This window comes from Phycodurus eques, chromosome 18 (assembly GCF_024500275.1).
Source record: "Phycodurus eques isolate BA_2022a chromosome 18, UOR_Pequ_1.1, whole genome shotgun sequence".
Lineage (NCBI taxonomy): Eukaryota > Metazoa > Chordata > Actinopteri > Syngnathiformes > Syngnathidae > Phycodurus > Phycodurus eques.
Window position 1 is genome coordinate 3,420,243 of NC_084542.1, and position 25,881 is coordinate 3,446,123.

Here is a 25,881-nt window from a genome sequence, read left to right on the forward strand (position 1 = left end):
CCACCCTCTGCCGCCCCAGTGGACCTCTCCCAAATTCCACAAGAATATCATGACCTCTCCCCAGTATTCAGCAAGGGCTTGGCCATCTCTCTACCCCCCCACCGCCCATATGATTGCGCCATAGACCTCTTGCCGGGAGCTCCACTTCCCACCAGCCGACTCAACAATCTCTCCCGTCCCGAAAAAAAGGCCATGGAGGATTACATCCGCGACTCCTTGGCTGCTGGCCTCATACGCCCCTCCTCGTCGCTGGTCGGGGCTGGATTTTTTTTCTTTGAGAAAAAAGACACAACTCTCCACCCATGCATCGACTATCGAGGACTCAATGACATTACAATTCAAAATAAGTCACCGCTACCCCTGATCGACCTGTCCTTTGAACCCCTCTGGGAAGCCCAAATCTTTACCAAATTGGACCTCCGTAACGCTTACCGCCTCATCTGTATCGGAGAGGGGGACGAGTGGAAGACCGCCTTCAATACCCCTCTCGGACACTTGGAGTATCTGGTCATGCCATTCGGTTTAACCAACACCCCTGCAGTTTTCCAAACATTAATTACTGACGTCCTCCGTGACATGCTCAACCGGTTCGTGCTTGTGTACCTCAATGACACCTTATTTTCTCCCACTCCCCCGAAGAACACCGCATCCATGTACGCCAAGTCCTCCAGCGCCTCCTTGAGAACCGTCTATACGTCAAACCGGAAAGATTTTAATTCCACCTATCCTCAGTACATTTCCTCAGTTACATCATTGCAAAAGGACAACTACAACCGGACCCCACCAAAATCCAAGCCATCATCGACTGGCCCATCCCCGCGACCCGCAAAGAACTGCAATGTTTCCTTGGATTCGCCAATTTCTACCCCCGATTCATCCGTAATTACAGCAAGGTCGCTATTCCCCTCACCAGTCTCACATCCACCAGCTCCCCCTTTCAGTGGACCCCAGCAGCCTCACGAGCATTCAATAAACTCAAATCCCTGTTCACCACTGCTCCCATTCTGCGCCAATCTGACCCTTCCCTCCAGTTCGTGGTGAAGGTTGACGCCTCGGATGCCGGAACTGGAGCAGTCCTCTCGCAGCGAGATCCCACGACCCATAAACTTCACCCCTGTGCTTTTTTTCCCCGTCGCCTATCTTCAGCAGAAAGAAATTATGACGTCGGAAACCGCGAGCTGCTGGCCATTATAAGGGCCCTGGAAGAATGGAGGCACTGGCTGGAGGGATCTAAACCATTTCTCATTTTGATTGACCACAAGAACCTCGCTTACCTCCGTACCGCTAAACATCTCAACCCCCGACAAGCACGCTGCGCACTATTCCTCAGCAGATTCAATTTCAGTCTCTCCTTCCGTCCCGGTTCCTGTAACACCAAGGCAGATGCCCTCTCCCGTATTCACTCACATCCTTTGAGCACAGCAGAACCCGAATCCATCCTTCCGGCCTCCTATTTCGTTGGAGCGGCCACGTGGGAGATCGAGCAGGTGGTCAAGGAGGCCCAAAAGAACCAACCTGATCCCAAGACAGGGCCTCCTGACCACCTATTCGTCCCGGATTCAGCACGTTCGGAAGTCTTGCAGTGGGCCCACAACTCTAAATTAACTTGTCACTCTGGCATCACCCGTACTACCCAGTTCATTCAACAGCACTTCTGGTGGCCCAGCCTCATCAAAGACACCCGAGAGTTCATTCAAGCCTGCTCCGTCTGTGCCCGAGGGAAGTCTTCTCACCGACCTCCAGCTGGCATGCTGTGCCCCCCGCTGTGTGGCCGCCTGCAATCCCTCCTCATGGAGTTCCTTCCTCCCGTGCATTGAATACGCTCATCATTCCCTCACCAGCTCCGCTACCGGTATGTCCCCATTCATGGCTTGCTACGGTTTCCAACCTCCAATGTTCGACCTACAGGAGCAGGCGGTGGCATTCCCCTCCGTACAAGATCACCTCCAGAGACCCCAGGCAGTTTGGGGTAGCGCTGAACCGGTCTGCGGCACACAACAAGCAGCTCGCGGACCATCATCGCTCCCCGATGCCCGAATACAAGGGGGGTCAATCCGTCTGGCTCTCTTCCCACGAGAGAGGGGGGTACTGTCATGTACTGCCCTGCAGTACTGCTTTGGAGCCCAGATGGCTTTGCGCCCTCTCGTCCTCTCTCTCCACATTTAAGCCTGCCTGCTCCAAGAAATCCTCGCCATTGTATTGCAGCCTCTCCTAGCGGTACCATGGCCCACCATTCTCATGTAAACTACTCAACTCCTCGTTCCCTTGTTAACTCTTGTGTCTCCTCATTCCCAATGTTCCTGACCCACGTCATTCCTTTCAGCCCCCTGTTCTGTCCACTGCATGCCACCTGTCCATGCCGCCGCCTGTCCACACATCCAGGATCACTTCCATAACCTTTGCTCAATAAACTGCTCCCCCTGCTCTTGGGTTCAGCTACTTCCCACACCTGACACAAACCCCAGGAAAGGACATTGAAGATGATAAAAAATAGAAATAATTATGGCATGGGACCTTGAAAAGGGCAGCACGGTGGACGACTGGTTAGAGCGTCAGCCTCACAGTTCTGAGGACCCGGGTTCAATCCCCGGCCCCGCCTGTGTGGAGTTTACATGTTCTCCCCGTGCCTGCGTGGGTTTTCTCCGGGCACTCCGGTTTCCTCCCACATCCCAAAAACATGCATTAATTGAAGACTCTAAATTGCCCATAGGTGTGACTGTGAGTGCGAATGGTTGTTTGTTTGTTTGTGCCCTGCGATTGGCTGGCAACCAGTTCAGGGTGTACCCCGCCTCCTGCCCGATGATAGCTGGGATAGGCCCCAGCACGCCCGCGACCCTAGTGAGGAGAAGCGGCTCAGAAAATGGATGGATGGATGGATCGACCTTGAAAAGTAACCTTAGACGTTATTGGGCACCCGTGCCTGTTACTTCATCAATTAAATAAGTGATATTCAAATAACGCACATTCTTTGTTGTGGTGTAGCGTATTTAAAATACTGTACTTTCTGGAGGGTACTTTTACAGTTGTAACTTGCACTTTAATAAGATCATTATTACGCTTGATCAATAGATATGAACTATTGTAAAATAACTGGTGAAATGAAAACAATAATACGGTGGACGACTGGTTAGCACATCTGCCTCACAATTCTGAGGACCCAGGTTCAAATCTGGCCTCGCCTGTGTGGAGTTTGCATGCTCTTCCCATGCCTGCGTGGATTTTCTCTGGGTACTCCGGTTTCCTTCCACATCCCATAAACATGCATGGTAGGTTAATTGAGGACTCTTAATTGTCCTTAGGTGTGAATGTGAGTGCAAATGGTTGTTTATATGCACCCTGCGATTGGGTGGCGACCAGTTCAGGGTGTACCCCACCTCCCGCCCAGAGTCAGCTCCAGCACGGCCCCAACCCTAGTGAGGATAAGCGGCACGGAAAATGAATGAATGAATGAATACAATAACCCACGGATACAGTGTAAAACAGACTGGATCTCACATCTTCAAGCTGCCTATCGATATAGCCTGAGACTATGGAGTTAATCTGTTATTTTGTTTCTTTTGTTCATATTTCGAATTTTAATTATGTCGACTATTCAGTACAACCGCTTATCGTGAGTTACGACTTTGTATCCAGAATACTTTGAAATTTCGTTCTATTACAAATATAACAACTGTGTTCAGTAAAGTGTTTGCATTACTATATTGTTCCCAACTTTAACCACAAAGGGAAGTTATTGATTTTGAAATAAATTTGATTATAATTCTAGATCCGAGCCATTCTCGCCAAAAAACAACCTGTATCAAGCTCAGGCTCTGGCTCCAATCAAACTGCAGTAAGTTATTTGCCATGTCACGTTGTACCCTTGCTTGTCAAACATTACAATACAGTACACATAGTGTACAAAAGTAAGTTCTCTTAGGTTACTTTCATTTTTAATGACATTTTCCCTTTGTTGTTTCTATTAAGAGTACAAGCGGTGGTATTTCTTCATTGAGTGGTCTAAAATGGCTTGGAAAACTTCGCGGGAAAAGATGTAAGTTCTTGTTTTCTTGTTTCTTTCTAAACCTACTTATTTGAATTCATTTTCATATTAACACCTTGTTGTTGGGCCTGCAGATATCTACAATGTGTCAGAAGCTGCAAACTCAAGCAGCTCTGGTGGCTCTGAGTAATTCTCCAATATCTGAATAACATCAACAATCACTCAGAAAATGAGCTTTGCTACAGATTTAAGAAATCAAACTGCAGTGAGTCATTTCCAATTGTTGTTTTGCTACAATACAGTGGCATAAATACCTGGCATGCATTCGCTTAATAACCTATCCTAGTATTGTGCTGAATATACGGTTTTAAAGTCAGCTTCAGTTATATTAAAACGTAGAATAATAAAACACCTTAGCTTTGATGGGATGTGACAATGCATTTCGTGATGCTGATCCTCATTTGTAAAAAAGCCAAATAAAACGTTAAATCTGGAGTTAAGGTCTCATGAGTTTTTTTTGCAAACTTAGATGCATTTTTCCCGAAATTCTGTCTTATTTACAAAATGTTCAAACACAGAAGTGTTCATCTTATGAGGTTTGACTGTATAGCACGCATACATTTTTTTATTTTATAAACTGTAGCCGATAAGAAATGCAATTCATGTGATGTAAGATAATTAAATAACAACAACAACAACAACAAAATATGTCAGGCCTGCTTTTTATATAGACTTTAACCTTGGGTCACTTTGGATCAAACTTTTATGTGTGACATGACTTGCACAAATATAATGTTGATTAATCATATAGGATATTTTTTTAATGTTACATACTTGACCAAGCACCAACTTGATAATTTCTTTCATAATGTGAAACAGGATGTACAGTACATGCACTGAGCCATGTGGTATTTGATTGATTTTACTGGTGGAAGACAGACATGTACTGTTCAGAAGGGTGCGGTACGGGGGAGAGAAGTGATGATTATTGACTGCAATGGAGTCTAGATCATAGGTTTTGCGCCGCTTAAGTTAATGAAATACCTAGTAGTGCGACTGTCTGTGATTTTGCATTCTGTATAATATTTAGATACTGCAGTGTAAGTTCATCCATCCATCCATCCATTTTCTGAGCCGCTTCTCCTCACTAGGGTCACGGGCGTGCTGGAGCCTATCCCAGCTGTCATCGGGCAGTAGGCGGGGTACACCCTGAACTGGTTGCCAGCCAATCACAGGGCACATAGAAACAAACAACCATTCGCACTCACAGCCATGCCTACGGGCAATTTAGAGTCTCCAATTAATGCATGTTTTTGGGATGTGGGAGGAAACCGGAGTGACCGGAGAAAACCCACGCAGGCACGGAGAGAACATGCAAACTCCACACAGGCAGGGCCGGGGATTGAACCCCGGTCCTCAGAACTGTGAGGCTGACGCTCTAACCAGTCGTCCACCGTGCCGCCGCTGCAAAACATAACGATGGTATTGGTGAGAGGTGCATATCTAAGCTTATGAATGTTCCTGCTGGGATAGGCTCCAGCACGCCCGCGACCCTAGTGAGGAGAAGAGGCTCAGAAAATGGATGGATGGATTGATGGATGAATGGGCAAATGTACCGAGACATTCTTGACAAAAATCTGCTGCCATTTACGAGGCTGATGAAAATGCAACCAGGGTGGACATTTCATCAAGATAATGATCCAAAACATACTGCCAAGGAAATCACCTGACTTGAATCCAATCGAAAAATCTATGGAAAGAACTGAAACCCAAGGTCTATAAAAGAAGCTGCAAGATTTGAAGACTGCTTGTGTGGAGGAATGTGACAAAATCACACCAGAGCAATGTATGCGACTAGTTTCTCCATGCAAGAGGCGTCTTGAAGCTGTCATTGCAAACAAAGGCTTTTGTATAAAGTATTAAATTAATAACCCTTGGTGTGTTCAATACTTTTTTCCTGTGTCATTTCAAATTATTACACTTAACTTAATTTCTGATCTTATTTGTTCTACTTTCTTTGTATGCATGGATTACTTGGGTTGTTGCCAACTTCTGGTGAATTTTTCATGTCAATAGCACCTTTGGAAATATATTTAGTGATAAAAATGGTGATGTGTTAAATACTTACTTCAGCCACTGTACTTGAACTACTTAACTTGGGCCAGGACATACTGTAAATAGAGACAAAAGGCACTCCACCGTTTTCCGACTGAGGACTGATTTGGAGATGCTGATTGTCATCCCAACCGCTTCACAGCTGTGAACTGCTCCAGCAGTTTGATGAAGCCAATGGAACCACATCATCTGCAAAAAGCAGAGACACAATATTGTGGTTACAAAATCGGAGTGCCACGATTGCACCGAGAAATTCTGTTCATAAGGTTTATAAGCAGAATCGTTGACAAAGGGCAGCCTTGGCTGACTCCAACCCTCACTCGAAACGAATCCGACTTACTGTCGGCAATGCGAACCAAACTCTTGACACTGGTCGTATAGGGGAAAAAGAGCCCGTCTTAGGGAGTCCGGTACAAAATAGTCCCGCAGTACCCTCTATAGGACCCCCAAGGGACACGGCCGAATGCCTTCTTAAAGTCCAATAGTAAAGCACATGTAGACTGGTTGTTGTGAAGTCACATGCACCTTCCTGGACCCTATTGGGGGTGTATTGTAGAGCTGCTCCACATGTTCCGCAGCCAGGACAAAATCCATGCTGCTCCTCCTGAATCTGAGATTCAACTTCCCGTTTGACCCACTTCTCCAGAACCCCTGAATAGACTTAACCAGAGAGGCTGAGGGGTGTCATCCCCATGTAGTTGGAACACCTATCCATCCATTTTCTGTACCGCTTATCCTCACTAGGTTCGCGGGAGTGGTGGAGCCTATCCCAGCTATCTTCGGGCATGAGGCGGAGTACACCCTGAACTGGTTGCCAGCCAATCACAGGGCACACATAAACAAACAACCATTCGCACTCACATTCACACCTACGGGCAATTTTTTAGTCTTCAATCAACCTACCACGAACGTTTTTGGGATGTGGGAGGAAACCGCAGTGCCTGGAGAAAACCCACGCAGGCACGGGGAGAACATGCAAACTCCACACAGGCAGAACTGTGAAGGCAGACGCTCCAACCAGTCGTCCACCGTGCCGCCCATGCAGAACACATAATGCGACAACAGTTTTTTATTTATTAATTTATTTATTTTTTAAATGTATTTAAATTTCATCATGTTTTGTTACACCTCCAATTATGTTTTTCACGAGCGTAATTTGGGTGGGTGGGTTTGGAAGCCCCCCAGGTAGATGCCCGAGGCCACCACCTCCTTTGCTCCCCTTTGCACGCCACTGGTCTTTATTGTGAAAGGTAATCCCAGGAGACTTGGTTTTGACTGTTGCTACATCTTTAAAAAGCAAATGAATGAGGCCTCGTCATCGATTGTTCCACCCGGCCTCATCCAATATGGCAGGGACGTCGACGTATGACTCGTTCCTGAATGCGTTATCTTTGTGTGTATATGTCTGTGGCGCAAACAAACTCTCCGCAGCTGCCAGCCCACCCCAGCGTGGTGCGTGATGCCTGTAAAGCGGATACCTCAGTGGTTCATCTGGTAACAACTTTCCTGAAGGACGAGGTATAATTTCCCCATCACGCTTAAGAGCTCATTGTGATATGTCTTCGTGAGTGTTAGTATGCTCCCTTGCTGTCAAAGTACACAACACGTTGTTCAGCCAGCTGATTTGGTTAGCGATGTCCGCTTCACTAAGCTAACGCTGCACATTAGCTAGCACAATAAACGAAACCTTTCATCTCGGGACGGTTTACAGTTAAAAGACGAATACGCTTATTTGGTGACTGTTTCGGAACAGCTAAGGGCGAATGAAGAGGCTAGGGTACAAGTCAGCGCGAAGAACCAGCGTTTAGCCACAGCATTCGAGCTGCAGCTGTGATTTCACATCAGGAGCGAAGCTTGTAATCGGGACGTCATCTGTCATGCTGCAGTCTAAAATGTCTATTCTGTATTTATTATATATACACACACTATTGTCAAAGAGATGTGATACATACAATAGTAATTGCGTGTTAGTTTTGGGCATACAGTTGTGTTTACAAGCATTGGCGAACATGTAACTGGTTTAAAAGTCAACTTGCAGACAGAACCATGCAATCTATAACATTTAAGACAATAGCTTTTTCAAAACGTGCATTTATGAACAAATTAATCCCTGGATAGAGCGATTTTTTTTTTTCATAAGAGGATGTAAAATATTAGAAATTCCTATCAGTGTGACAGTTCTGTATACTACAACCACAGTAATAATCATATTATAAATCATGTATTAAGTCTCATCAGTACCTGTTTCTTTTAGACCAAAGCACGTGTAACCCTCCATCCATTTAAAAAATAAATAAATAAATAAAAATAGCACTTACCTTTTCTGTACCTTTGGCTTGGCATTCACTTCTATTAAAAAAATGACTATTTTATTAATAATGGAGCCCGTCTATTGGGGCTGTCGTTGCACTTTGATCATGTTAACTATCTATGCATGTACACCACATCTACCAACTTACCACTCATCTTTCCGTTGCACTTCAGACCACTTAAAGTAAAAGTATTGAAAAATGTTCGATTTTTTTGTTTGTTTGTTCGTTTTGTTGAAATTGTGGCTTTCTTAGAAAAAAATAATAAACTGACAAATGTATGTTATCATCAGTGCTGACTAAGATCTCTTTCAATGAGCGCTTCTATTAACATTACTGTCTTACACCTATCGCAGGAATAATGTTCACATCACCCGTAAATACTCGTTTACGGCACTGCCAGAGGAGCATGGATACCCCATTTTACATTATTTAAAACTGGTTTTACTTCCAGATATTTTGAATGGTATTTTCCCTTAGGATAATTTTGTTGTAGTTTTTTGTCATCTTTTAATTTTTGTATTTTATTGCTTTCCATTTAAAATGTGTTTTATAAATAAATAAAACATATGACAAAATTATCATTCATTTCATGTAATTTTAAGGAAAACTACTGTATCGAGTTATGGGGATGTAAAATGACCAAATCCGGACATAAAATATCACACAGCACTTGCGTGAAGGAATGACCTGTTGAAAATTGCTATTTTATATATGCATGTAAATTTATGTATTGTGAGACAAAAATTTGTAGAGCAGCTGATAGTTCGATTAGCCAATCAAATCTGTGACATGTTTTTGAATTGTTTTTCTCACAAGGATTCACGCACTAATCCTCTTTTTATAGCTTCTCAACATCATATGAACACGACCAGCACCTTTCGGAAACTTAACTGTTGAGAAACATCATTGAAAAATGCAAAGCTCAAAGTAAATGGGTCAGTGGACTTTGGGATAATGTTGGGCTTCACAAACACTGCGTTAGTGTTGGCCTGCTCGTTAATTTTCATTCAAATTTTCTATAATTAAATGAAACAGTTTATCAGTTGGGTTTTAATGATTTGCAGATAATGTATGTAAATGCAATGAAACTGATCATGTCAACAACAATAAATTCAAGGACTCTGGACACAATAAATTTTTTACCCTTTGAAAGTAATTGTAATAAAAATAAGTCCTGGAGTCAAACTTTTGCACAATAAAACGTTTAGGAATGGTAGGGCAAGTGATTTAAGTAATCTTTTAACGTTAACTGTCAATTAAGTGTGAAAATAGGCCTTGATGAAAAACGTGTTGTGTCACAAAAGTAAAACAGAAGTCAATAGTATGTAAGATAGACAAAACCTTCATGTAACAATTTATTTATTTTTTTAATTAAAAAAAACTACAGATTTTTTTTGGGAAGCCTCAAGAGAGTGCTCATTGTGTTGCAGTCACCAAGAGAAGATTGGAATGAAAGAGGTCATCCAGTGTGCTCGCTGTAAGTACCTCAAAAATATTTCACGCACAACCAGGGATGCACCACATTTCGTGATCATTTTTTTTGGTGGATAGGTTTGGTCAGATGCTGACTACAGCCACTTGGGGGCAGTGTTGTGAATGCCATGCCACAACAGAAGTTCTGTTTCGTATGTCACTATCAAAACGTTTTAAGACTTGCAAGACTGTATGCAAGCTGACCATTTTATGCAACTAAAAAGGTAATCAAATATTCTGAGTACCTGATGTTCAAGGGCATTACAAACCCTATTTCATTGTGATGATCATTTCCTGTCTGGTAATAAAAAATGAGCAATAATAAAAAGTCTAAACTATTTTTCTTATCCCTCTTTTTATTATTTGAGCAGGTAGCCCTAATGAGTATGAATTTTCTTATATGGAGATCAGCAGGTGATCCTTTACTTGTGCGGTGATATATGAGGTATGATATAATGCAGTACAACACCACCTCTTACTACAACCTCAAAAATACACACGTTACCACTTTTAACGTCTCAAAATTAAAACAAAACAACTTTATGTCCACATCGAACAATGGTAATGCACTCTGCAGTAAATAGTTTGATATTCAAATTGTATTTTAAGAGATGACTTCCACAGCTGTTGTTGGTGTTGTTTTATTTTCTTTCTCTGTGCCTTTAGCAGTACATTTGCCTTTTGCTTCTCATTTCGGTGCAAAGGCTAAACTGATACTCACAGCTGCTGTCTAAAATTCAAACTGCATTGTGCTGTTCAATTATTTGATGGTGACCTAAAAAAAATTTGAGACAAAGACGCTGTGACACCACCGTGCCTTATATCCGTCTCACTTTGTTGAGACTTGAAACTGTAAAACTGAATGGCTGTTTTGGTGCTGACAGGTTGTCTGACTAGAGCCATTTAGAAGGAAATGTTCAAGCGGATCTTTTTGCTACCAGTGCTGTTAGGGATATGGCTTTAGATATGTCTGAGATAACATTTCACTTTTCAACAGGGATGAAATCCTACCCAGAATTACGATTTTGACATGCTAGTCTTGCCTTAATAGCCTTGGCGAACCTCTTTCGGAATTTTAGAGGCATTTGTCCACCACATTATTGTCTTAAGCTGATTTGGTGATAGAATATAGCCATACATCCTTAGATAATTTTACCTGCTGCAAATCATCAGTTTCCCTGTGCCATCTTTGCAACAGAAAGAATGCTGTGTTAGAATGTGTCTTCTGTTCGTTGATTCAGTTCATTCACTTTCAATGTTTGGCAATTTTATTTTCAGGTATTTTAATATATTGATAATACACACAATTTACAAAATAGCATTATTTGTAGTTAAATTAGTTTTTGGTGATAGATGAAATTGAATAAGACAAAAAAACTTTGTCCCTGAGGGGGGGCTCGAGGAAGAGCGCCTGTTGGCCGGATCTGCGTCCATGGGGCCCGGCCAGGCACAGCCTGAAAGGGTAATGTGGGTTCCCCTTCCAATTGGCTCACCACCTGTTGGAGGGGCCATATGGGTCGGGTGCAGTGTGAGCTGAGCGGCGGCCAAAGGCAGGGACCTTGGCGATCCGATCCCCGGCTAAAGAAACTCGTTCTAGGGAGGTGGAACGTCCCATTTCTGGCAGGTAGGAGCCTGAGCTGGTGTGTGAGGTCAAAAACCTCTGCCTCGAAATAGTCGGGCTCGACTCCACAGACAGCTTGGGTTCTGGGACCAGTCCTCTCGAGAGGGGTTGGACTCTCTTCCACTCTGGAGTTGCCCACAGTGAGAGGCGCCGGCAGGAGTGAGTATACTTATTGCTCCCTGGCTCTGCGCCTGTACATTGGGGTTCACCACGGTCGACGGGAGGGTAGCCTCCCTCTGCCTTCGGGTGGGGGACGCGTCCTGACTGTTGTTTGTGCCTGTTCGCCAAACAGCAGTTCAGAGTACCCACCTATTTCAGAGTCCTTGGAGGGGGTGCTGGAGAGTGCTCCTGGTGGGGACTCCATGGTTTTGCTGGGGGACTTCAATGCTCACGTGGGCAATGACAGTGAGACCTGGAAGGGCGTGATTGGGAGGAATTGCTCCCCTGATCAGAACCCGAGCAGTATTCTGTTAATGGATTTTTGTGCTCACTATGGATTGTCCATAACGAACACCATGTTCAAGCATATGGGTGGCCACACGTTCAGCTTTGGTGGTCGCTGAGGCAAAAACCCGGGCTTGGGAGGAATTCGTTGAGGCCATGGAGAAAGACTTCCAGGTGCCTTCAAGGAAATTCTGGTCCAGCATCTGGTTTCTCAGGAAGAGGAAGCAGTGCACCATCAATGATGACGCTGCTGACCTCTACTCAGGACATTGTGAGTCGTTGGGGAGAATACTTTGAAGACGTTCTAAATTCCACCGACACACCTTTCCATGAGGTCTGAGATTCGCCCAGAGTTCCTAAAGGCTCTGGATGTTGTGAGGCTGTCCTGGTTGACATGCCTTTGCAACATTGCGTGGACATCTGGAACAGTGCCTTTGGATTGCCAGACTAGGGTAGGGGACCGAAGGGTATGTTCCAACTACAGGGGGATCACACTCCTCAGCCTCCTTGGCAAGGTCTATTCAGGGGTGCTGGAGAGGAGGGTAAGTCGGGAAGTTGAATCTCAGATTCAGGAGGAGCGGTGGTGGTTTTTGTCCTGGTGGTGGAACAGTTGATCAGCTCTACACCCTCGGCAGGATCGTCGAGGGTGCGTGGGAGTTCGCCCAACCAGTCTACATATGTTTTATGGACTTGGAGAAGGCGTTTGATCATGTCTCTCGGGGAATCTTGTGGAGGGTGCTTCGGGAGTATGGGGTCGCGAACCCTCTTTGGTCCCTGTACGACCAGTTTATTCCGCATTGCCAGCAGTGAGTCGGATTTGTTTCCGGTGAGGGTTGCACTCGGCAAGGCTGCCCTTTGTCACCGATTCCGTTCATAACGTTTATGGACAAAATTTCTAGGCGTAGATGGGTCCGGTTTGGCGGCCTCAGTATTGCATCTCTGCTTTTTGCAGATGATGTGGTTGTGTTGGCTACATCAAGCCATGATCAACACTCACTGGAGCGGTTCGCAGCAGAGTGTGAAGCAGTTGGGATGAAAATCAGCACCTCCAAATCTGAGACCATGGTCCTCAGTCGGAAAAGGATGGAGTGCCCTCTCCAGGTCGGGAATGAGATTCTGCCCCAAGTGGAGGAAGAATGGAACGGGAGATGGACAGGCAGATTGGTGCAGCGTCTGCAGTGATGCAGACTTTCTATCGCTCCGTTGTGGTGAAGGAGCTAAGCTGAAAGGCGAAGCTCTCAATTTACCGGTCGATCTATGTTCCTACCCTTTACTATGGTCACGAGTTGTGGGTCGTGACCGAAAGAACAAGATCCTGAATACAAGCGGCCGAAATAAGTTCCCTCTGCAGGGTGTCCGGGGTCGCCCTTAGAGAGAGGGTGAGAAGCTCGGTCATCTGGGAGGGTCTCAGAGTCCTTTGCATTGAGAGGAGCCAGATGAAGTGGCTGGGGCATCTGATTCGTTTGCCTCCTGGACGCCTCCCTGGTGAAGTGTTCCATGCATGTCCCACTGGGAGGAGACCCCAGGGACGACCCAGGACACGCTGGCTAGACTATGTCTCCCGGCTGGCCTGAGAAAGCCTCGGGACCCCCCCGGAAGAGCTGGATGAAGTGGCTGGGGAAGTCTGGGCTTCCCCGCGATCCGATCTCGGATAAGCGGAAGAAATTTGATGGATGGAAAAAACTTAGTTGCATATCTTTGCTTGCATTAACTGCGTCAATCTTCAATACAAACTGTCATTAGTGCCTTACCCACATGTGCTGCTCCGTGAGTCTCTTCCACCAGGACCCGGAGCCGAACCGCCGAGGGAACAGGACGACCATCAGGGTGACGGCACAAGCCTGTGGCGTCCGGAGAGGCCTTATTGGTCTTCCAAATTATTTTCTCTTCTGGGGACATTTTTGATCTTCGAGCAATGTTTCTCACGTAACTTTTGGAAATAATTTAACTGATCCTGTTGCTGCACTCAGCCTCTGATATACTGGCAAATAACCCTTCATCTGCTTTGCGGCGACATCCGCCGCCTCATTTCCCTACTCTACCAAGCCATCACCTTTACTATGCCCCTTACATTTTATCCAGGCCACCTTGCGGGGCTTCATTAAAGCCTCACGCAGTCAAATGACCTCATCTTGATGCTTTGTCAGTGTTCCTGTGGCCGTGAGAAAACCTGCTCTTAACCATTTTTCTAGTTCTATAAGCACTACATTACACACGTATGGTGAATCTGTGTAAATATTCACAATTTTACCTTCTGCTAACTCCAAAGCCCTTACTACCAATCTCAATTCTGCCAATTGCGCCGATTGCTTCCCTTCCACCTTCGCTGATTCCTTTTACCTCAACCTGCCCGCCATCTTGCTCCACCACTGCATACGCTACCTTAAGGCCCCTCTCTGGATCCCTGAAACAACAACCATCTGTATACAATATCATCTCAGCATCCGATTAGGGTGTACCTTGCAAATCCTGTCTGAGTCGTGATTGGTCTTCTGTTCTTGCCGCAGATTCATGGGGCTCTCCTTCCTGGATGGTATCTGCCATATTAATGCCTCCATGTGTATATGTGATGTGTGGCGCGTTCAAAATGTTCTCTATGCGAGTCTATCTTAAAGATGACATTGTAAATGCTGACGAAGTTACGTATGCCATTACGCCATGTGTCGTAAGTACTGTCAGAGGATGTGACATTACGATATGTGCAGTCTTTTGTAATATTTTTGCTAATCAGCCACATATCTAATAAATGGTGGGTGTCTTTTTAAAAGTTACCGTGGGGCGACAACATTGAACCTTGGCCCTGGATACCCTAAGCCTACAGCCGAGAAGGCTGTGGCTATTTTGGGACCTAAATCTTTCGCCTGGTGATGAGCTCCAATCGCCAGTGTGATGTGTGGTACTGCCGTGTCCTCCTGCTCCTACGTAAGACAAAAGTGAGGCCATGCCAGTTGAAGTGAAAAAATGTTCTCTATGCGAGTCTATCTTAAAGATGACATTGTAAATGCTGACGAAGTTACGTATGCCATTACGCCATGTGTCGTAAGTACTGTCAGAGGATGTGACATTACGATATGTGCAGTCTTTTGTAATATTTTTGCTAATCAGCCACATATCTAATAAATGGTGGGTGTCTTTTTAAAAGTTACCGTGGGGCGACAACATTGAACCTTGGCCCTGGATACCCTAAGCCTACAGCCGAGAAGGCTGTGGCTATTTTGGGACCTAAATCTTTCGCCTGGTGATGAGCTCCAATCGCCAGTGTGATGTGTGGTACTGCCGTGTCCTCCTGCTCCTACGTAAGACAAAAGTGAGGCCATGCCAGTTGAAGTGACATACAAATAGTCAGAAAATAATGAACACTGGTGATCTTCAATTTTAGCTGAAAAGTGTTCTTGATAGACTAGGTATGAGACCTATCATAATACAAAGTACAATGCAAGGGGTCAATTGGCGGAGTGTAAGGATGCAGGCTAGTAAGCCATGGAGACCAAAGTTGATAAAGGGTGTGCACATCACGAGAGGAGGGAGACTCAGGGTTCAGGGCTGCCCAATAGATGTCAGCATCTTGATCTGCCGTGGTGGCAGTGGAAAGCATAATGTGTGGTGCCCCTGGTACACAGTCAATTTCAGTCCCATCCGGGAAGCTCACTTGGAGCCCATCAGGCCCACAAAAGATGCTGGCTCCACACTGAATTAGCATGTCGCAGCCCATAAGGTTCACTGGGCAGTTGTGGGAGAAGATGAATGAATGAGTCAGTGTCTGTTTTCCCACCTGCACGGGAGTAGGTTGAGTCAACGGCAGAGCTTTGGCCACCCCTAAGAAGCCGACCAAGGTGACTTTTCGGTTGCTCACTGAAACCCGGGGAAGCAATGTGCTGAGTGTAGCATAGCGAGCACCAGTGTCGACCATCATGGAGAGATGTCCATCTACAGCAGACATGCCCAAAGTCTGGCCCCCGGGCCAAATCAGGCCCGTGTTCATATTTCCACTGGCCCGAAGCCTCTCTCATAAAACCAATAATATGTGGCCCGGCAGTACAAAATACACGCGCAATTTTATACTTCACCACAGGATGGCAGTACACTTGTGGCTGAACTCTCGCGGGGCCGTTTTGCGCATGATCTGTTTTTTGGCCATTTCTAAAATGGCAACTGGAAGTAAGAAAAGGAAAGTTGATAGCGAGGGCCGACGTTTCCAGGACAAATGGAAGTCTGAATATTTTGTCACTGAGTTTAGTTTCACTGCCTAATTTCCCAAGAGACTGTGGCTGTGTTCAAGGAGCTCAATATAAAGAGGCACTACCAGACGGAACATGCTAATTCGTGAACAAGACCCCGAGATACTTGAACTCCTCCACTTGGGGCAGGATCTCGTCCCCGACCTGGAGAGGGCATGCCACCCTTTTCCGACTGAGGACCATGGTCTCTGATTTGGAGGTGCTGATTCTCATCCCAGCCGCTTCACACTCGGCTGCGAAATGCTCCAGTGAGAGTTGGAGCTCACGGCTTGATGAAGCCAACAGAACCACATCATCAACAAAAAGCAGAGATGCAATACTGAGGCCACCAAACCGGACCCCCTCTACGCCTTGGCTGCGCCTAGAAATTCTGTCCATAAAAGTTATGAACAGAATCGGCGACAAAGGGCAGCCTTGGCGGAGTCCAACCCTCAGTGGGAACGAGGCCGACTTACTGCCGGATATGCGGACCAAACTCTGACTCCGGTTGTACAGAGACCGAACGGCCCGTATCAGGGGTTTCGGTACCCCATACTCCCGAAGCACCCTCCACAGGACTCCCCAAGGGACACGGTAGAACGCCTTATCTAAGTCCACAAAACACATGTAGACTAGAAATGGGATAAGCGGTAGAAAATGGATGGATGGATGGTGTGATGAAAATGGTGGAGAACATTTGTCCTGAGAAAAAGCAACAGTTCGCCAATGTTTGCCTGGCTCGTAGCACTGTGTCATGAGTTTCTTCTGATGTTAAGAGACAGTTGGACGCAAAAGGAATGGAGTTTGAATTTTTTTCGTTAGCCTGTGACGAAAGCACGGATGCATCCGACAGCGCTCAGTTACTGATTTTCTTTAGGAGTGGACAGTGAAATGAACGTGTGTGAAGAGCTACTTGACCTCCAGAGCCTGAAGGACCAAACAAGAGGGAAAGATTTTTTTTCTTCTGTTTGTTCCGCCGTAGATGACATAAAATTACAGTGGAATAAAATCACGGGGATTATTACAGAAGGCGCACCTGCCACGGTTGGCGAGCACAGTGGATTATCAACCCTTATGTGTAACAAAGTAAGCGAAGAAGGAGGTAAAGCTATAAAACTCCATTGTATTATTCACCAACAAGTTCTATGTGCCAAACATCTGAAATATGATCACGTTATGAAACCGGTGATGAAGGCTATTAATTATATTCGCTCCAAAACACTGTGCCACCGCCAGTTTTCAACAATTTCTTCTGGATATCCACGCTGAATACGGAGATGTATCACACTGATGTAAGATGGCTCAGTCGGGGGTCTGCACTGCAGCGTTTCTACTCACTCAAAGAGAAAGTTGGACAATTCTTGGCAAAAAAGGGACAACCGATGCCAGAACTAACCGATCCTGTTTGCCTGTCTGATTTTGGATTTTTAGTTGACATAACCCGACATCTTAACAACCTGAACACGAGCCTTCAGGAGCAAAATGCATTGATAAGCCAACTGTATTCACATATTAAAGCCTTTCGGACCAAGCTGCTACTTTTCAAAACCCACCTGTCACAAACGCAGCCCAATACCAAACATTTCCAATCGCTGCAAGAAATAATGACCCGTTTTCCAGCGCACAGTATCAGTCCGCAAATGAGGAGGTATGCCGCAAACGTCTCATCTCTGACTGAGGAGTTTCAACAGCGTTTCAGGGATTTTGTAACTATTGAAAAGGAGCTCACGCTTTTTTCTTCTCCCGTTTCCGTGGATCTCAGTGACGTTCCAGCCCACCTGCAGTTGGAGCTCATTGAGCTGCAGTGTGACACGGAGTGTCGCAGCCGGTACCAACAATTCCCTCTTGTCAACTTTTACCAGCAGCTGGATAAAGACAGGCTCCAACAGATTCATACATTTGCTAAGAAAATGTTGAGCTTGTTTGGCTCGACATACTTGTGTGAGAAGACATTCTCAGTCATGAACATGAATAAGAACCGCGTGAGGGCAAGACTAAGTGACTCCCACCTGCGTGACATTAAAACCACCGCTTTTGAGCCAGACCTGCCCCATTTACTGCAGTCGAGATCTCAGTATCACCCTTCACATTAATGCAAACATGTTGTTTGTTGATTCTGATGAATAAAGTTTGAGTTTGAGTCAAATTCCATAAAAATACTTTATTTTGCATTTCATTAAGTTTTATTTTAACCTTCATTTATCCAGGTCAGGCAGTTATCAGATCAACTTAGCAGCAGACAGCATAGTAAAACAAAGTAAAATAAAAATACATACAAAAAAGCATTCCCCTCGTCTGTAGCATGTAAAATTAATGATGGCCCGCAAGACAATTTTTTTACGTCAATGTGGCCCCTGAGCCAAAAAGTTTGGGCACCCCTGATCTATAGTCACCGGAATGCATGGGTCTGCCAAACTCCGCACGTCTGCGCTCCCCGGGCACCCCCATTGACAAGCGGGGTACTGGCCCGGAGGTGGCGGTGCCAGGTAGGTGTTTGGCAGTAGGTGGAGCATCGCAGGCTGCGGAGTTGGCTTGGTACGTTCAGGTTGGCGGAAGGCTGTGTACTGGCGAAGCAAGCTGAGGCTATGTGGCAAGCACTTACCCATCTCAAAGTTACAGGAGCGCCACAGCCATGGTGGACAGGGGCAGTCCCTCGCCCAGTGACCCCATATCCCACAGTTAAAACAAGACATCACGGACCCCCGATCTCACGCCACCCCGACCACTCGCTCCTCGTCCACACCCTCGCTGATTGGTTTGGCTTGGAGGTCCCGTTTGGTAATACTGGGCCTCGGAGTCTGAGCCGGAGCAGGTGGAGCGGCGGTGGTGGTCCTCTTCTGCACAAGTTGTTTCTCCTTCTTAATAGACTGTGAATTTGCCTCTTGCACTAGTTGTAATTATTCTTTTTTCAGTATCTGTATGAACTTTTTCTTTTTTAATATGTCTGGTTAAGTAATGTTAAAAGTGTGTTTTCCACTCAGCCGGTGTCACGGTTGTCATAATGGGATTGTCTCTCATGGCTTCGCCCTCTCGCTGGGGGACCCCCTTGAGAACCGCCTCTCTGTAAAGTTGGATCCCCACTTGAGGCTTCGGTCCAGTCGCAGCGCGTGCGTGACAAATAAGCAAGGCCTGTCTCTTACCCACCCATCTGATAAACACAGTTAGCGAGGGTGCATAATGGGGCCGGGAACATTTCAGGGATTATAATACCAATCTCACCCAGAATCTCGCCATCCAAGGGAAGATCGTCCCGATAGGTTGCAGTGCGAGCGATGACTCCCAGCGTTTGCATCTCCTGATACGTGATTTTTGTTCCTTGGGGCAGTCATCTTCCTCCACTGGGCAGTCATCTTTCTCTTTCTCGCCATCTGTCACCTGTTACCGCTGCTCGCGGTTCCCCTCTGTGCACCTCGGTTCCTCATCAACTGTTGCCACATTTGGGCGCTCACCCCTCCTGGCGTGATGCCTCCTCTAGTAACTGATAAACTTCCCCCAGAACTTGCCTGACTTCAACTTCGCTCTGCAGTCTCTCCTTATCTATCTTTACGTGAGCTGCCCTCAATTGCAGACATAAGTCATCCAAGTCTGAAATATCCGTACCAGCATTAACTTTACCTAATTCTTGTCTCACCGACTCCCATGCTGCAGTTGACTCCTTTGGTAGGCTGCATGTTATTCTTTTGTCCCAAAAGGCACTAAATTGGCTTCCTGTGTAGTCAATCCGTTCGTGTTCCCAACGTCAATTGGCCCCGCCCCTGAGGAATCAGCCACCCCGGAGGACACATTTACTAGGGCCCCGAGCCCAGCAACCACAGGTTGATCACCCAAAATATCAAACGCTATATACCCTCTGATAATCTCTTCTATTGGCGCTTGAACAACAGGCTCAGGCTGCAGAGGATATGCGTGGGGTGGAGGGGCGGAGGGGTTACCGCCAGCCTTATAAGATGTTTTTAATTCCTTCACCTTGTTCTCTTTTTGAACTGTTTTTTGTAATTTGGAGGCGGCCGCCATTTGATAAAATCCTGTCTATTTTGCCATTTTGTCAGTGTGACCTCGTAGACCTTTATTTTTAAAAGCATTGAGGTTCTGCTTACATTTTTTCCCGTAATTCTTGCTCTCGTGCCGCAAAAAGCATCACAAATTCAAACCAAAACCTGTAATATATTAGTTTTCGCATAATTTTTAGGAAAAAAGCCAGCGTCCTGACATTTTTCCAACCTCCTTTTCATATTTTGAATGGCCTTTGACTTTTCTTTCTCGTCCCCGGGGATAATATCTTTGAAATACGGCCACATTATTTTGGTTTGTTCTCCCACAATAATTTTATCATTCCTCACATTCTCGAAGCAAATCCTCATCTTCTCAACTTTCTACACAAACTCCATTATTACAAACAATATAACAAACAATAAGCAATAATACTTTATTTTTCTTTTCACGCGGTTTGTTCTCGCCGCTTTTACTTATTTTTGTTTTGAGTTTTTAAGATTTTATTATTTTTATGCGTTTTTGTACATTTCTACTGGTCGATCCGGTGGTTTATTCTCGCCGCTCTAATACCACGGCGGAAGTATCGTCCAGTGTGAGAGGAGCCCAGACTCAACCCCCACGTACTAACTCGACATGGGAGTGCTGTCGCTTCCACTCTCCACGGAGACACAGTACTGTTATCCCCACCCCAGTACCACGGCGCAATGTATTGTCCAGCGTAAGAGGAGCCCAGACCCAAACCCACATACTAACTCGACATGGGGGTCTGTCGCTTCCACTCTCCCCGGAAGCACAGTACTGTGCGCCGTAAGCACCTACTATTGGGACCGACTTCCGGTGGTTGGCTAGCCCACTAACGCACTGTTGTGCCCCCGGCACGAGGTCCCAGACCTCTGAGGTTATTGTTGACCTACAATTAACCTCCCAAATATTGTGCCAGACACCGAGTCCCCGACTCGACGGATCCCAGATCTGTACGCGATCCCGTCACGATTTCCACTAACGAGTAAATACAATCTGAACTCTGAATTACTCTAACAAAATCTGGCCCCATTCCACAATATCCTAATTTCATTTAACAGCAAAGCAGGAGAATTTGAATAAACATGTTTCCCATTACCCTTTTTTGGCCGGCCTGGGTTATTAGTAGGCTTTACACGATCAGGATTTTTGGGGCCGATCAGAGTTGAAAAAAACGATAACTGATCACCAATCCGATCACAAGATGGAGGAATGTCTGTTTAAATGACGTGTTCATTTACTGTATATAATTGTGTACTTAATTGCTCAAAAAAATATATTTACAATAAATAATGTATCTTTGTTCATCTATTTATGCCAGTGAGGCATGGTGACAGACAGAACAAATGGTAAATGGTCTTCTATGAGATGGCAGGAAGTACATACAGTAATTAATGTATCCACTTTTTGTGACATTTTTGTTTGTTGGTGTTACGTGAGATTTTTCAATTGTAAAATATGTTCCTTGGCTATAAAGGTTGGAAATCACTCCTCTTGTCAGATCGTGTATTCTAATCAGTCAGTTCAAACAAACATTACATGACAGAAATAATGGGTGCTAACTTACTGTAATTAAATTACTTTATTTTTAGTTAACTTACTTCACCCACACCACAACTTTAGAGCATGATTCGACAGAACAGCGGCATGTTTACGTCCAACCGTTCGTGGTACCACGAGCTTGCTAGGCTACATAATGTTTTGTTGCCTGCTTGCAAGCCGTATCGTATTCAAAGTACGGGAACATACCTCAAGCAAGCCTTAAATGAACGTCCTCTCCTGTCCTGAGCGCCGGTGACCACCAACACACGTTTTCCCCCATACAAAGTCGGCGGGCTCCACTCTTGTTGTTGTCGCCACGGTAACGAGTGTATCCAGTCGCATTTGAGTTGACAAGATAAAGCCCAATGATCGTAAAAAATGGGATTCAGTGGGATCGGAATACAAGATTTTATTGCAGTAGTCTGACATAGTGCAATCATGAGAGCAAATTTGTCTTGTAGTTTGATCCGGGCTTTACGTGTTGCCTGTCTCAGACGTGTTGTCTGTTCCACACCGCCGACATGTATTTTTATATTTTTTTTCAATAACTTAATTGGCCATCAGATATTTCCAAAACTGCGTCGAAAGATGCGCGGCAAGGCTAAAAATAAACTAACTTTTGGATTCAAATATACTGTGCGCTATGACGACGCGGAGTAAATGTCTTTTGCGGAGCCGATCAATGACGCCCTTGATCGGATCGCTGAATTGTGACATTAAAGCTGATCAGCCTATCAGCATAAAATGCTAAATATCAGCCGATAGCGATCAGCCCGATTTAAAATTGGTGTAAAGTCTAGTTATTAGTGGGAGTGGAGAAGGGTAGCTAGCCGCCCGGATACCAGGAAACACCTTTTCACTAGAAAATCACGTCGGGACGTCACCAATTTGTTGGGAGCGTACGTCAATTCCTTACCCTTAATTAACAAACCATTGCCACGACTCGTGTTGCGTTTTTGTTGTTTTTCCCAATAAAAGGAAGCCAAAGAATGAAACTCACACTGGTTGCAATTTGATCTGTATTTTATCTTCCAGAGCTCAGTAAGGAAATACAAAGTCACACACATGGAATTCCGGGCCATTTTTTTCCCCTGCCACCGAACCTCTCCTCCATGGAGTTGACGGAGAAAGAGTGCCTGTTTTTCCAGCCTTTACAATATACTGGGTGATTGAAAAGTAACTCCATATTTTTAAGTACTTGTAATTTATTTCTGAATTATAATTATTACAAGAAATGAACATGAGAAGAAAGTGCATTGCATGGAGTTTTATTTAAAATCGATATGGGCGCCAGCATGAGCCAGCAGTTTCTCAAGCCGCCTGGGAACTGCATTAACTGATTTCACAAAGAACTCTTGTGGGATGGAAGACATAACTGCTCGTATTCGCCCTTCAGGTTCTTCCAAAGTCGTTGGTTTGGTAGAATAGACTTGCTCCTTTTAATCATGGAACATACACAAAAAACATAGAGACAAATATTACAACATATGAATAAATTATACATATTTTAAAATACGGAGTTACTTTTCAATCACCCTGTATATGTTCTGGTTAAGATGCTTCTAGATGTTGCTGCTGGGTCCATGCCCCGTCTGGTTCATTGTGATTAGCACCATGCGAGAGTAAATGATGGGGGTGCTCTCGCTGTTGTCATCAAGAGCGCAACTTGTTTTCACTTCGCCAGTTGTCATCTGGGGCCACATCTTGCAACATCTGAGACATCCTGCAACTTCCACCCTTCTGTGACAAACAAGATAAAAATACACTTGCCAGCATATTGCCAAAGCATCTATATTCATGGCCAAAATCATTTTAAATTAAATCTACTTATTGCAAACCGTGTTAACTATTCTGATTAGTTGATTAACTGAAATATTGCATGATTGTTTTATTAGCTGAAATATTTGCCGAATCATTACAGTGTGCGGGCGACTGTGTGCCAACTAGCTCCTTCATCCTGTGGACACGTGAGGACGCGTTAGCGTTAGCCACTGGGACATAACATAAGTCCGCAGCTCACAAGGCTAAGCGAGCAAAGTCAGTTTTATATGCAGTGGGTTTTCCTGTACTGTTAGGGTAACTCTGCATTCAATGCACACGAGTGTCAGGGTTACCAGCAGGAGATCAATAGTATCGATAGCATGGGACAATTTAGCGCGAGTGCCCGCCACCTATAAGCTGAGCTTGGAGCGCTCTAACCGGGATACAGGCTACACATGACGACGGAGACCACTCCGGACATCGGGGAGTCTGCGAAGAATAGAAATCCGCCCAAATGCAAAAGGAAAACCACTTAATATCCAAGTGGAACCAAAAGGTCCACTTTTCCAGTTTTCTGGATCTGTACGCACTGAAAGACCGCACTGGCCGGCCAGTGAGTGGGTGCACATGTATGGTTTTCTTGATAATAACCTAATTCATATTTAATAATTCAATTCAGGTTATTTATCCTTCAGGTTAAAATGCATTTAGAAGTAACAGGCATTAAAATGAAAATGAGAAACTGAAGAAACAAGGGTGGTCTGGTTTTCTCTGACTGTATCATAGATCATTTTACACTTGAAACAATGTGAGTTACAGAAAACGTCTGGAAACAGTCCCAGCCATGGATCAATCAGTCCCTGCAACTTATCATCACGAATACCGATACAATAATCGTATGCGATGGTTCTTGTTTCCCGCTTTATTGCAGATTTGTATTGCTTTTGTTACTGAATTTTTTTATACTGTTTGTACAATATTTTTGTGTTATCCATTCTTCTCTCTCTCAGTATATGTTTACTTTTTTAATTTACATTTTTTTTAGGACGATATATGTTCCTCAAAAGTATCACGATTGATTGATTGGTTTAGAGACCAGATAGGTTTCATGTGTCTGCTTTCCAGTTGCAAAGCTTTTTTTTTTTTCTTCCTCAATTGGCTGGGTGCACAGGTGGACACTTTTTTTTTTTTTTTTTATCGTCGCACCATTCAGAAATTAGAGCACGTATGGGACCGAATTAGTCACACTCTAGAGCCCTGTATTGTTAAAAAAAAAAAAAAAGATTAATACGCCGGATTTCCAGCACCACGCTGGAATACATTAATCCATAGTATTGCTTCTTCGGACGCAGATTGATCTTACTTTATGCACCCCTGCTCATTTTTGTGTGTCTCAGACACAGGACGCACATCAAATAATACAAAATATACAAGACGTAATACATTTTCTTCAGTCAACGTATACCGAACCAAACCGAAAACCGTCACCACATAACTGATTATGTTAACCGTTCCACTCCTAGGAGGCGTGCTAAGGACACGCCACCTTTAGCATTTCCCACATTGCCAATTAGGTGAGCAGGCTCTGACTATTGTTATACTAAAGGTGAGAACGCAGTTATTTATTATTTTTTAAATTTTTATTTACATCGCAAGACATATCCAAATTGACATGATGTCATGTTTCATCCTCGTTGCTTCTTCATCTTCTTCTTGATTTCCGGCAAACTGGGCACGTTTCGTGCATTGCTCAGGATTAAGTGATGAACACCTATAACAGAGCCAAACTATAGAGTGGTGCCACATATTGTGTTCTTAGATATACACCTCCATGTTTTTATATTGTCTGTTAATAAAAACCCACTACCACTGCTATTTTTACAATAGTATGTAACAGAATACATTTGGCTACAAATGCGTCTGCCATTGCTAGTTTGATGCAATAAATGCATTAAAATATCAAATATTGAAGACATAATTTATTAATGATTACGATTATAAAGTAATGAAAATGTTGTGCAATTGAACAGTATGTAGTTTTATCCTATTATATTACATTGCGATAATTGTCCCGTTGTAATTGACATAATTTTAAAAAATATGGAAATTCAGACATATTGTTCCGGAAGCAAATTTTTATTGGTCGGCAGTAGAGTATATAGCATAGTAATTCCTTTCGGCCTTGGCCTTGGGATTGTCATTTTCGTTATTTTTTTAATGTATTAATTTCTGTATTTTTTTTGTTTCGGTCAATGATTTTCATTTCGGTGCATCACTACTTTGAACCCAGACTTGCTAGAATGTTGTCCAAACCATCATGTATTCGACCTGTAATTCTGCTAGTAATCGCAGCATACAGTGAGTCCAATATCCTGATTTCGGGTTTGGTCGCGTGACGTT

The 25,881-nt window shown here is 44.5% G+C and overlaps 2 protein-coding genes across 4 annotated transcripts in view; both read left to right on the top strand.

Moving 5' to 3' along the window:
- Positions 1-4,477, top strand: part of tnfrsf21 (tumor necrosis factor receptor superfamily, member 21) — a 210,674-nt gene extending 206,197 nt beyond the window's left edge. For both annotated transcript variants that reach the window (XM_061704192.1, XM_061704193.1), the window contains 3 exons: positions 3,767-3,832; positions 3,967-4,033; positions 4,117-4,477. In XM_061704192.1, the coding sequence (XP_061560176.1) occupies positions 3,767-3,832; positions 3,967-4,033; positions 4,117-4,172 (189 nt within the window). In that variant the 3' untranslated portion in view covers positions 4,173-4,477. The remainder of the gene's footprint in view (positions 1-3,766; positions 3,833-3,966; positions 4,034-4,116) is intronic.
- A 3,050-nt stretch (positions 4,478-7,527) lies between these two features.
- The window catches only part of disp1 (dispatched homolog 1 (Drosophila)), a 106,402-nt gene continuing 88,048 nt past the window's right edge, over positions 7,528-25,881 (top strand). Inside the window, exons 1-2 of one of the 2 annotated variants that reach the window (XM_061705040.1) lie at positions 7,528-7,615; positions 9,840-9,886. The gene's annotated coding sequence lies outside the window, so the exon portion shown is untranslated. Of the gene's footprint in view, positions 7,616-9,796; positions 9,887-25,881 lie in introns of both variants that reach the window. The other variant, XM_061705042.1, reaches the window with a different exon arrangement.